The 14,203-nt window shown below is 32.7% G+C and overlaps 1 protein-coding gene, 1 long non-coding RNA gene and 1 pseudogene across 2 annotated transcripts; 1 reads left to right on the top strand and 2 right to left on the bottom strand.

Moving 5' to 3' along the window:
* The first annotated feature begins 641 nt into the window (after positions 1–641).
* Positions 642–4,737, top strand: LOC110699150 (annotated as a pseudogene).
* Positions 4,738–5,986: 1,249 nt separating this feature from the next.
* Positions 5,987–8,433, bottom strand: LOC110699149. Its single transcript, XR_002506863.1, has 2 exons — positions 7,817–8,433; positions 5,987–6,240 (listed from the first exon to the last, which is right to left on the bottom strand). It is a non-coding gene; the product is annotated as an uncharacterized LOC110699149 (long non-coding RNA).
* A 4,102-nt stretch (positions 8,434–12,535) lies between these two features.
* On the bottom strand, positions 12,536–13,993 carry LOC110699148. The gene has a single exon (XM_021876637.1). The coding sequence runs from the start codon at positions 13,605–13,607 to the stop codon at positions 12,585–12,587; it is 1,023 nt and encodes a 340-aa protein (XP_021732329.1). The 5' UTR covers positions 13,608–13,993; the 3' UTR covers positions 12,536–12,584.
* Between the last annotated feature and the right edge of the window lie 210 nt (positions 13,994–14,203).

Genomic DNA, 14,203 nt, shown 5'->3' with positions numbered 1-14,203 from the left:
TATGTTCTTTGAGATTAGGTAAGTTTTGTGTTTCTTTCACTATTTGTAGTTATGTTTTGACTATGATTGACGGGGTCTAAAACATGATAGTACAATAAATCAATAATTACTAACAAGGGATAGGTCATTAGGTCATAACTCACAATACAAGATGAAGGATCCTTTGAGAGTTTTGACTAGTAATGTTCAAAGAGGTATGTTTGTGTTTGTCTCACCATAAATTTTGCTTGATTAATGTTAGGACACTATAAATCCGAGACTACTTACACCTTACAAACATGCGTGCAAAGTGTGATCTATATTTCATTGTTTCAACATGAATCACACGTAAATTGTTTTTTAATAGATTTTAACTGATTAACGTCATTATACACAATTTATATTATTTTACCTCAAGCGTGAAATCATATTAGGTTGTTGATGATGCCACAAAAATTACGTGTTTGGCTCTATGGAATTAAGCTATGAACAATTAGAGTGTATTATAAACCCCATTAAACAAAGGAAAGAGTGGATAAGTATACTAAAAGTAAACAAAGGAACACTTGGGGTAGTTTAGTACATATAATAACAACAATTTCTTAACAATTGTTTAAGCATTGCTAATCTTTCAACAAACCCAAAAAAAATGATTATATTTTTGTTTCTTTTTATTAAAATTAGTGGACATTTTTTTTATAAGAATCTTCCTCTTCCTCCCCTGAAATTAGGTAATAAAGTGGGTTCCTTGATTGCCACTCCAAATTGAAGTGAAGAATTCCTTAAGGCTATACATATAAGCCCCCCTTTTCCACTATCCTATAGGATAATCTTCAATAACAATGCCCTTCTACTTGAAGTCATCTCTTTAATCATATTTTTCTCTCCTACCTTCCTATTTCATTAAATAACTGTTTCATTCACATTTTTTCTTACAGCAGTCCTTCAGAAAAATGGCCACTTACATGGTTGAGTCGTCTGACAGTGGCTGCGGCTTCATAGGCGGCTTATTTCAACGTCGTAGTCTTTGCTCTAGGAGGTCCTCGGTCCGCTCTTTGCCTTCGAATACAAGCAGTAAGAATGTAACTCAGAAGAAAGATCAGGGTAAGCCTATTGAGGTTTCTGCTGCTGTTAAATGCAGACCTGAAAAAGTTGTGACAGAGAAATCAATTACTCCAACTGTAAAGTCTAATGTGGCAAGTCCGAGGGGTTCGATTTCACATAATCATAATCAAAGTAGAAGACTCTCTGATGCTGCTAGAACTTCCACAACATCTTCTTCTTCCTCTTCAGCTAACAGAATTCAGGAACGACAGTCGTCAGGTGATCAAAGCGAGGCTGGAACTCCACGAGCTCCTTCAGGGAACATACTGCAGTTGGCTCAAATCAATAGCCTGAAACAGAAGTGTGTTACTCCTAACAGTAACACAATTGTCAACAAGACTTTGGAAATTAATAATGTTACTATGGGAAATATACTAAGGAGAAACAGTACTGATGAACCGCGGTTTCAGAGTTCACTGAGTAAATTGGATCCTGAGGAGTTAAAATCCTTGGGAAATGATAAGTATAAGCAGGGTAAATACGAGGAAGCTTTGGTGTTATATGATCAGGCTATAACTATAGATTCTAGTGTAGCGGCCTATCGAAGTAACAAAAGTGCTGTCTTAACAGCCCTTGGTAGGCCCCTAGAGGCAGTTTTCGAGTGCAGGGAAGCTGTCAGAATCGATCCTTCTTATCAACGAGCTCATCATCGTCTTGCAGGACTTTACATAAGGTACTAATTATTTTATTGCATAGTTTAGCAAGAAATGAAAAAATGTCATCTCATAACTTAAAGAAGGCACACGGTAATTCCCCTGTTTATTTTATAGGTCCCTCCTATACAGCAAAGTCACTTGTGTCTTATCATACACGCGTTTTACATAAGAATTACTCTTTTCACTGGTTTGTTTCTCTGTCTATGTTGATAATGACTTGTGTTGTTATGTAAGACTTGGGTATGCAGAGGAAGCGGTCCAACATTTTAGTCTTTCAGGAAGCATAGCGAGTATTGCTGATATAACTCAAGCCAAAGCTCTTGGAAAATGCATCAGTAGGTGTAATGAAGCCAAGGAGCTTAAGGACTGGGGAACTTTGCTAAGGCAGACCCATGATGCATTAGCTATCGGTGCCAATTCTTCGTTACAGGTGCCTAAGTCAATCAATTGCATATCCTAATTGTTAATTCTATAAAGAAATTCTAGACTTAAGGGGTTCTGACATTTTGAATTTGCCTTTATTTCCTGAATTTTGACAAGAAGATCTACGCGCTTCAAAGCCAAGCCTTGCTGAATCTTTTAAGGCACGATGAAGCCTATGCAGCTTTTAAGAAGGCACCTTCTTTTGACATGGATCTTTATACTCAATTATTTGGTGAAACAAAAACCACTTTCCTATACTTAATCAAAGCACAAATTTACATGTCAACAGGCAGGTCAGTGGAGTAACATTAGTTCTAGTTCTTAATGAAGTACAAGGAGGTGAAATATGCTAAAGACTGTTAATGTTTATGTTTGGAGCAGGGTTGAAGACGCGATTACAGCAGCTCAAACAGCAGCACAACTCAATCCAAACGACAAGGAAGCAAGGAAAATGGTAATAAGAACACGGTCTGTGGCAGTAGCAAGGTCAAAGGGAAATAAGCTCTTCAAGGAGTTAAAGTTACAAGAGGCTTGCAGCATATACAGTGAAGGGCTAGAGTATGATCCTTATAACTCTGTGCTTCTATGTAATAGAGCAGCTTGTCGGTCTAAGTTAGGCCAATTCGAGAAAGCAATGGAAGACTGTACTCTGGCACTGAACCTGCAGCCTTCTTACAGCAAGGCTAGGCTAAGACGAGCACATTGTAATGCGAAGATGGAAAGATGGGAAGCTTCGATACAAGATTATGAAATTTTGATCAGGGAAAAGCCAGGGGATGAGGAAGTAGGCCGAGCATTGTTTGAGGCTAAGGTTCAACTCAAAAAAACAACGCGGTGAAGATGTCAAAGACATGAAGTTTGGGTCTGATGTAGTTTTAGTATCTAGCATCGAGTGTTTTAGACACTTGATCACTTCTCCAGGTAACCATACAATATTTCCAAAACCTAACTAGTTAGTAGTCATATTTCATATACCTCTATATTAAGTCTTTGATTTTCATGATTTAAAGAACAGTTTTCGTGTCACTATCTACTTAACTAGACTACTAAATCGTGCACTCTGTATTGAAAATTATAGGAATGTCAGTGGTGCTGTTCTGCAGCAAATCGAACCAGGAAAAGGCCGTGACACTCTTGGAACAAGTTTGTCCAAAATTCCCATCCATCAATTTCCTCAAGGTTTGTTTGCTTTAGCTAGCATTATACAACATGTACCTGTTTTTCAAAGCATAGACTAAAATATGGTCAATAATCTCAATATGAACATATTTGTTTGCATTCAAAGTACAAAAAACATGCTTGAAAATGATGTGATGTGATAATTAATTTGTAAACAGACTTCAACCGTACTTGATAAGCTAGACAGGAAGGTATGTACTGTGTTTATTTAACTTGGACGACTCTTTGTCAAGGAATTTTGAGTCAACGCCGTGTCATATAACATATTCAACGCTTGCATTTAAAGCAACCAAATATTGCACATTGTCTTAAATAATACAGAAGGAACAAAACAATATTCCTTATTTGGTAGGAGATGAATACTACGAAGTATATTTTGTTTGTTGCAAGTACATTGTAATTAGATGTGCCAAATGGATTGGTCAGATCGATTTTGGTTTAGTCTGATTCGGTTTGGATCATATATAGGTGATAAGTCACAATTAGTTCAGGATTTGTCAATTTGGGTCTATTGAACTTTTATTATTAACATGAATCAAGCTAAATTAGTCCTACATATGTTAATGTCAGATCACTTTTGATCTAAGTAATCGGATACGAGTCAGTTTTGTCACGTTTTATTGTATGAATTATAAAAACCAATCAATAATAGTCTTACATATGCCAAGGTCTAGTCACTTTTGTATAAGTAATCGGATATGGGTCAGTTTTGTCACACCTTAACGTGTAACTTTTAAATTGCGAGCTATTACGATAATGTACATGTACACAATCAGGTGGAAGTGGAAGATCACCCATACTTGGTAAAGTCAGAGGAAGTAACAAACATTCCTGCCTTCAAAATCTACAAGAATGGAACAAGAGTCAGAGACATACCAGGAAACAACCTTGAACTACTACAGAATTCAGTTAAATTGTACAGCAGCTGAAAATCAGACAAATTACAAGACAAGAAAACAAACAGCAACAACACAAAATAATCAAAAATGGGGCGGCTGATTATTGAATTGGTGGCTAAGATTATTAGCCCCCACCTGAACAGAACTTCTGCCGCTTCAATCAATTCAAAGAAGATACTCAATCATATTATTACCGACATTCTTTAAGAATTATAAAAGATGGAAGCAAGCACAGCATTGCAGCAAAGGAAGAACCCTACATGTTTGATTTTGGCAAAAGATTTTGGCGAAATCTTGTATGAGTATGAGGCGAGCTTGCAATAATTTATTGTAAGACCGAAGTGATTATATGTTTAAAGAGTGATTTCCTATCTTTTTAGGGAGTTTTTTTATTTTAAAATTAAATGTCTTATTTTTACTACATCCTTCCTTGCCCATGACTTGTTGCTAAATGTAAAATATATTACTATCGTTTCTAAATGATAGATTTAACTACTTCGTATTATAGTAACAAAGTCCAATGATGATAGGAGAGACTGAGAGAATTTAGAAAGTGGGACATATGTTGAAAAGCATAAGAGAAAGTCATCAAAGTATGTTTTTGTAAAAAAAATGTGTCGTATCACTTATAAGTGAGGTTTGTGTAAGAAAAAGTTACCAAACTAAAATTATTAAAATGTAAAAATGATAAAAAGAGAATGGTATAAAATGGATGGACGTAAAAGACATACGGGATTAACTAACAAAAAGGAACCAAGTTAGCACGAAGAATCGACACTAAATCTAAGTGTTATTATGATAAGGAAAGAAGACAAAATTAATTAATTAAGTTTAGAGGGAAATTAGGGATTTATTAGTTTGTAGGGAATTGTTTATTTGGTGGTCGGGGTTGCTTCTACTTTTCTTTTCTCCTACTTTTAACTGAAAATATAGCATATGAATTATTGATTTGATACCAAAGATTTTGATGTATTTGTTTAGAGTAACAATAGTATTTAACTATTAATTATCTTAAAGCACTTGTGTAGTGGGTTAGTTTTTCTTGTTAAAACATGGCTTTTTATAATTTTTTGTTTAGTGATAGCTTTTTTAAACAATTCTAAGGGTGTATCTGGACAAAATGGCAAATTATGTTTGATTAATCAGAACATTTGTTTAGCTATATAGTCATTGATGACCTATATTTTTTCTGTTTCATAAAGGAGAATCAGTTCCCTTATTGTATACATCTTCTCTGACCCACAATTTTTGTATTTTTATTCATTTTGATGTCTTGTTTTATTGGCGTTAGTAATGACATTTTTCTATATACAACCAGTAATAATGTATTGTGATTGAATTTAATTCATACTGATTCTTATTGTAGACATGATTGAAATTTGAGACATTATGTTCAATTTAAAGTTAATTTAGGTTGTCTGTTGTCAATTAACTGATTCTTATTAGTTTACTGACTCAATTTGAATTGAGATGATTTTAAATTGATTACACATGTTTATATTTTTGTGTAAAGTCGTAATGTAAAGAACAAATAGTGTAAACCAAATTTGAATATTGAATTCATAACTTGAGTACCATCTTCTGTTAAGGTAGTTGACGTCCAATAAAGATGAGTATCATTATAGAAGATGGGTTAGTTGAAAAATTGGCTTGCTGTGAGTTGTGACAGAATGTAAAAATTCAAGTTTGATGCAAAGTTGATACTTGTATAATTATAAGGGAAAATCTTAGTCTTTCTTCCAAAAAAAAAAATAAAAAAAAAAAAATTAAACAAATAAATCTTAGTCCATATTCAATAACATCAAATGAACATAATTGAATGACATGAATGACACAGCCGAACTGAGTTTAGGCCCAATAGATATACAGGAAAAGTAACACTAGTCATCGTAAGTAGTCTGGCCCAACTATATAATGGGCTTAGCTGATAAATATTACTCCGTATACACCTTTCGAAAGCAATAAGTCTTAGCTGCATCCTGGAATAGCTGCACCACGTCCTATAAATGAACATGATGGAAAAAAAATATGAGCATGTATAAAAAAAAAATGTACATTTAGTAATAAAAAATGAACACGTAAAAAAAATGAAGTATTTAATACTAAAAAGTGAATACAATAAAAAAATATATATATATATGATAAGTTAATATATTAAAAATGAACATGATTATTATATAATTATAAAATTGTTGGACCACGGCCTTGAAAATGAACATTTAGTAAAAAAAATGAGCTCATAAAAAAATGAACATTTAGTAATAAAATGAACACGTAAGAAAATAGTACATTTAGTGAACACGTCAAAAAAATATGAACATTTAGTATATTAAGTATGAATATCTAGTATATTAAATATGAGCATTCATCATACAATCATAAAATAGTTGGACCTGCCTAATTAAATGAACATTTCATAAAAAAATATATGAACACGTTAAGGAAAAAAAAAATAGAACATTTAGTACCTAAAAAAATGTATAAAAATGAACACATCCAAAAAAAAATTTAAACATTTTGTACATTAAAAATGAACATGATTTTCATATATTCATATAGGTTCAAATTTATTGTATATAATTATTAACCAAAAATAAAGATAAAATAAATTGTTAAAATATGTTCATTTTTTATGTACTAAATGTTCATTTTGTATTAAATATTCATTTTTAAAGTATTACGTGTTCACTTTTTTTACATAAATTATACACAAATTCGATTGTAATTACTTAACTCTATAAATTTGAATATCCACCTTAATCTAATTTTGGTTCATCATAGAGAAAATAATTATTAATATTACTACAAATAAGCACTACAAGAAAACAGCTCATTTTCGACGGAAAAATTCCGTCAAGAACACCCTGTTTTCCGTCGAAAAACTTGTTTCCAACGGAAATTCCGTCGGAACTAGTTGTCGGAAAAAACGACTTTTTCGGAACAGTTTTTCTGACGGAATTTTTTCGTCGGAAGAGGTTTTCTGGCACCTGAAAAGTCCATCATAAATTTCTGACGGACACAATTCCGCTGGAAAATGCTGAAAAAAAAAATAAAAGAAAAAAGCCCCACCCCTAAACCGTACCCCACCCAGATCCACCACACCAGCCCCGTAACCCACCCAGATCCACCACCAAATTAAAACCCGTAACCCATAACCCCAACTTCCTACCACCGACACCACCAAAAATTAACCCCCATTTCCCAAACCACCACCAACACCAACCCTAAACCCCTATCCAACCTTCACACACCACCACCGACACCACCACACCAAAAACTCAAAAAATCGAAAATTAACCCCAAAAAAAACAAAAATTAGCCTCAGAATACGAAAATTTACACAACAAAATCGAAAAATACCACACACAAAAAAATCAAACCAGTAAATCTACATATTTAATCAGAATTTCATACAAAATTAAAAAAAAAACGATAATTAAACAGCAAAAATTAAAGGAAATATATAAATATACAATTATCTAATAAAATTTATAAATTAACATTACAATTACATAAAAAAAATTAACTATATATACAATCTAACCTAAATTAAAACTAGATCTACAAAACAAAAACCTTGAGTGGGGGGCTCGTCGCTGTTGTTGCGCCGTTGTTGTTGCGTCGTTGTTGTTGGTTGTTGACGTTGGTGGTTGTTGGAATTGACGGTGGTGGTTGATCGATGTAGTGTCGTTGTTGTTGTTGATGGAAAGGAGGATGGAGAAATAGAAGAGGAGGATGGAGAGAGAGAAGATCGAGAAAGAAGACAAGAGAAAGGGGAGGGGGAATGAAGGAGAAGAAGATCGGAGGAGGAGTGAAGGAGAAATCAAGAAGAAGAGGAAAGAGAAGAGGAGAGGAGAGAGAAAGAGAAGGAGAAAGGGGAAAGAGAGTGGCGGAAATGAGGGGGGGAAGTTTGGGCTATTTTAGGGTTTGGGTTTTAAAGGGTTTTGTTATTTTTTTTTCTTTTTTTTTTAAATAAGATTTCGACGGAATTTTCCGTTGGAAATGACCTTTTCCGACGGAATTTCCCGTCGAAAAGTACAAATATTCCGACAAAATATAAATCCGTCGTAATATATGGGCTTTTCGACGGAATATTCCGACGAATTTTATTTTTGATGGAATAGTCCGTCGGAAAGCCCATATATTCCGTCAGAATTTTCCGACTGATTTCCTACGGAATAAAAATCCGTCGGAATTTCTTATTTTTTCCGACGGAAATACGTGTCCGTCGAAAACTGTCCGTCGGAAATCGGCCTATTTCTAGTAGTGAAGGATGTTCATCACAAATTCATCATATATTACAAATTGACAAAATATACAAAAATTAAATATGCAATATCAATCACAAATTCAAAAAATATAATTTAATGTAATCAAATTATAAATCAATAAATAAACTAACCTATATCAACAATCTCTTCAAGAATACCAATTAGGTCCATCATGAATCAATGAAATTACACAAATTAGTGGCGAGAGAAAATGTTAGTTTAAAGAAGAAAACAATGTAAAAAAACAGAGGGGAGAGATAATTTTAAACAAAATTAAAAATTATGAAAAGAATTAAAAAATTAAAAGAGGGAAACATGTACATAAAAATTAAGAAATAAGGAAAAAAATAAGCAAAAAAGAAGAAGATTGAACAAAGAGAAGTATACACAGTGTATGTGTGTTTTTGTGTATAAATATTGATGGTTGATGCAGCTAGCTTAGACGCACTAGGATGCATCTAAGAATTTGCCAAAAGACATGCAGTCTTCAAGCTCTTTAAAATCTCATCAATCATTTTTATTCATTTTTTTTTTTGAAGTTAGTAGTTTAAATTCATACTCCTATACTCTTACTGTTTCAAAATAATTGACACATTCAAACTTAAAACACATCTCAATGCACTAGTTTAACCTTAGGTATATATAATTCAATAATATTATAAAATATATTTTGAAACTTTATTTTAATACTTATTTAAAAACATATTTCATGATACATATTTTTCGTACATTACTAATAAGTTATGATTAAAGTTAATACTTGGTATATAAATAGTGAAAAAGTCTAACTTGTTAATAATTTTGAGATAAAGGAGAACTATACACGAAGTAGAAGAGTGGTGTATAAAAACTTTTTACGGAGTACAATTTATAATGCTAATCCAGCAAAGACCCCTTAGATTTGTAAGATGTATAATTATAAGATAAATGTATCCTTCTTTTCAATTTATGTCACATAGCGCACCTAAGGCATGGAAAAGCTCATCCCCTTGTTGCCGCGGGTAGCCTATAACACTTAAGTTTTTGCCGCGGTTAGGTTGTTGAGTAATATGTCCTCTTATTTCAATTTAAGAATAGCCGCATGTAAGTCGTGGCTAGCTCTGTAAGCAGGTTATGGGGAAATGAGATTTCTTTCATGCATGTAGTATTTGTTGATTTGATAAGCTCCATATTGAATGAATGATTATGAGTGGTTAAACTAGCTATTCTCTAGTTGTTATTCTGACTTTGTTGTGACTTTTGAGGTTACAATGAAGTCATTTGAAAAGATATTGGGTTTGTTCTTCATTTTTTACTGATTAGAATTTGACTTCTTGGAATAATCCTAAGAGCGATTATGTGTCTATTTTTTTTACAATTTTTTCAGCTATATATCTTCCACCATGAATCGCAACTACACAAGCAAGTATATTCACAATTTTAAATATCTTCTCTTCTATACCCTTTTGGGCATAAATTTTATGACTCCAAACTTTCACCCTCGGACGTCTTATTGTGAGGCGGTGTGTAGAACTTAGAAAACAGATCAAAACAATCGGCGAATAAAGTGTCCACCCTTGCAAGTCAGTGGTTACCAAACTCTAGACATTGTTGCTTTAAAGTTTTGAACACATGTGACCTTTAATATTGAATATTCTAAAATCTTAACTTAGCCCCTAATGTATCGACTTATTTTAAGTTATATTAGAAAGGATAAATTTTAATAAGTTCATACAATAAAAGTTTGTTATTTGACTTATTTTTGAAGCTGAGATTTACATGTTAGAAATACTTAAGAAATTTAATGCGGAAATAAACCTTAAGCAAGAATCGAATTTGATACAATACATACCATTAGATGAAGATGAAGCCATAATATGCACTTTTCCTTTGAATGAACTTTATTGATGATGAAGAACACACCAAACCCTTCTCCTCTCTCTCTAACTTAATTACTGGATGTTTTTATTTTGTGTCCTTAGTGATGGAATGAAAAAACAAAGTTAGTCTCATAAAAGAAGACATAACTCTTATATATATATATATATATATATATATATATATATGTTTTATATGTAATCCAGTTGCCTTAATAGAGAAGAGCAGAGAGCCCGGTTTTAGTCGGATAAAACCAACTATCTTTTATATCAATAACTGTTATCTTTTATTAATTATTTATAAAATAATTAATCGGCTAAGTAGTCCAATCCATCAAAGGACACTTATCTTTTATACAGTATTGATTTGATATGAGCATTTCTGTAATTGGATATATGTATTAACTTAAATAGTGGGATTTACTTGATTAAAACAATAGATTAGCGGGTCACCCACTTGACACGTAATGTGGAAATTACATTGCATACTCTAGATAATCAAATTCAAAACCTAAATACTTGTAGTATAATTTTTTTTGAAGAATACTTGTAGTATATGTGACTTAATTTCATTTAACTCTTAATTTACTTTTATCTTTATATCATATTGACTTGTAATTTTTTTTTATAAGTGACGCCATTTAAGTTAATAAATACGGAGTAATAACATTGAAAGTACCACAATTTGACCCTACTTAGTGGAAAAAGTCTATCTTTAATGTGGGATATATCATATAATCATATCTTACAACTTTTATGTGAACAACGTAACAAACCAAGTGTATACAGTGCAACACAAATTAAAACAATCAATCGTTGGCAGTGCAAAAAGATGAAATCAAAAACATGAACAAAGCCTTAAAAGCAGGAGATATATAGTAAGATAGGATGTTGCCATAATCATTATCAATAATTAAGCCACCAAATTACCCTACTTTGACCCCTCTAATTATTCTAAATTAATGCTTCATTGAGCTGGAAATTTTTTGTAAAAAAAAAAAAAAAAAAAAAAAAAAAAAGGCAAAGTTGCAATTGCTAAAAAGTGTGAACATGAAGCAACAATCGCACTTACTTTGCATATGCCAAAAGTAGAAGTTTGGGCCTCATCTATTAGCCTGTCTTTTATTTTATAAAGTTAACAATTGATCATATGAAACCTTTGATGCATTTACTACTCAGTACTTGTAAAACAATGAGAGTTTGCCAGACCTGCCATCATAAGTGGCATGAGGATGAATGAATGATTTCTTACCATTTTGCAAAAACATGTGAATCAAAATGTGAAATGGGTGGTCTATGTTTGTTGATATGCCACTTTATTTTGCTATCGTAAACATTGAGGGGGTGTTTGGTTAGTGTATATTTTGGATTGGAAACGGATTCAATTAAACCAATAACGTTACCTTGTGTTTGGTTTGAAGGCATGGTAACAATTACCGTTACCTAAGGGTAATGATTACCCCTTATTTGTTACCTCTCAAAAACTTGGGGTAACAAATACCCTTGCCCTCCTCTTAACAAATACCTTTTCTATGTTTAATCCAAACAAATGAAAAGGCAATAGCTAAATGATTCCCTTCCTCTCTCTTATTTGTTTCCTTTCCACTCCGTTTTCACTTTTCGAACCAAACGCCCCCTAAGTTTCGATTTTAGAAACCGGTATGTTATCATCACAAAGGAAAGTTTGTACAAACTTGGCTTCAGTGGGAGCAATCCGCCGGATTCATTGTTTTCAATTATTAATAATAAATTGTTACGAAAGTAATACTATTATGTTAATGAGTTTTCAACTACTCGTATAATTTTAAGCATATTGAGTTGGGATTTCCAAATATATCTAACAAATTGAAAGAAGCCAGAGAAAAACTATTTTGATCTTATAATTTATTTTACTAAATAGGGACACAAGATTAAATAAACATAAGCAAAATTGCATAATTACAGTGGATATACCATCATATATTGCTCTGTTCCAGTTGGTACTTTGAGATATTGTCCAACTTACAAAGAAATCAGTAACTGTACAAGATCTTATAATAAAATACAAATCCCACAAAAAAGAAAAAAAAAACACTTTGGTAAATTGAAATTTTGCAACCCTCAAGTAAAAATAAAAATAAAATCCCACAAATTTTCTTATTTTTATTAGTAAGTAAAAATTATTTTACTAAAAAAAAAAAAAAAAAAAAAAAAAAAAAAAAAACAGAGGACTGAAGATCACCTTCTCCAACTTCTACTCCTGGAAAAAGGATCTTTGAATCCTCCAACAACCCAAGTTTCCTGAGAAATTTCAGTTGACAAATTATAAAATTCTGCATCATACTTCATCAAAATTGCCAAACTTTCTCTTTTCTTTTTCTTATTCAAATTTTCCTCTTCCTCTGTTTTTTCTTCCTCTTCTTTAGCTTCAATTTCTTTCTCCTCTAGCCAACTCTTTGCAGGAGCAGACCTACACCTCATCAGTAACAAAGCATTCGGTGGCGGCACGGCCGGAACACATTCATCATCATTCTCTATATTCTTCTCTTCTAATACTGATTTATTACTATTTTTAGTAACATCTTTACCCTCATTTTCCTCTTGTAATACCATAAACCATTTAGAAAACACTGCCTTATTACTATTATTAGTAACAATGTTGTTTTCCTTATCATCTTCACCAATATTGAATTCGTCGTCTTCGAATGTTTGATCTTCTTCATCTTCATCTTCCTCATCATCTGAACTAATAATATTAGACTGAGGAAACGCTCCGAAACACCGGAAATCAAACCTTATATTCCTTAAACAAGTAAGAAAACTCATAACATCTTTCTTAAACCCAAACCCTTCAACCCATTTTGATTTCTTCTTGGTTTTTCCACGATTATGAATCCTCTCAATTTCCTCCATTACAGATTGCCAATTCTTACAACCACTTGAAGAACTGGGCCTTACTTTAATCTGCCCTGCACAGGTGACTTTAGGCGAAGTCGGCTCGGCTATCTCCGGCCTCAATTGGTTGTTTTTAGCCCATACAAGAGGGCTGTTTGGCCCTCCGGAGGCGGCACTTGAAGTTCGAGTGTTGATCCTCTTGAGGTGGTGGTTGTGGTGGTGGCGTTTCGAGGGTTCGGAACCTCTAGCAGGGCTGCAAATGGGTTTAGGCATGAGTGTAAGATGGGTTCTTGAAGGAAAACATACTAAGAAATCTGCTGATTGTGTTGCACCTCCTAATAGTTTGTTTTCTCTTCCTTTGATCATTTTTTTTTTCTTTTTTTGGCAAAATTAGGATGTTATTTTCTCTCAAAATCCTTGTTGAAGTTGATGTTTTATAAGTAGAGTGAGTATAATTTTGTTGCTTTTTCCTATAATATTAATTCTATATAGTACGTCATGCTATGTTGAACTTGAGAGTGTGTGTGTGTTTTGAAGGTGCCAAGGTGGTGTTTTTAAAAGGAAGGGTGGAGGGAACGGTTTGACAGCTAAGAAAGGGTGATTTATTGACTTTGGATATGTACCTTAAGTAACCAACTTTTTAACTTTAAAAGAAGTTTAATTATTCTACTACTCCAAAAATTTAATATAATCATATAGAGACATGACTAGTGACGATCAAATAAATACCTCCTTCGTTTTACTAATATTGTAATTACCGGACTTTTACACTATCCATCACGCTTGTTTGACCACATATTATGATTTATACGTAAAGTACAATATAGTCATGTGGGGTATTGTTAGATTCGTCTCGTAAAATACTTTCACAATATTAACTTTTTATAATTTTTACTCTTATATAATTATAGATAATTAGCATATAAAATGTGAATTGAGATACGTAATTTCATCCTTGTTAC

Source organism: Chenopodium quinoa, unplaced genomic scaffold, assembly GCF_001683475.1.
Source record: "Chenopodium quinoa cultivar QQ74 unplaced genomic scaffold, ASM168347v1, whole genome shotgun sequence".
Lineage (NCBI taxonomy): Eukaryota > Viridiplantae > Streptophyta > Magnoliopsida > Caryophyllales > Amaranthaceae > Chenopodium > Chenopodium quinoa.
Note: the sequence above shows the minus strand (reverse complement) of the source record. Positions and strands in the feature narration are given on the sequence as shown.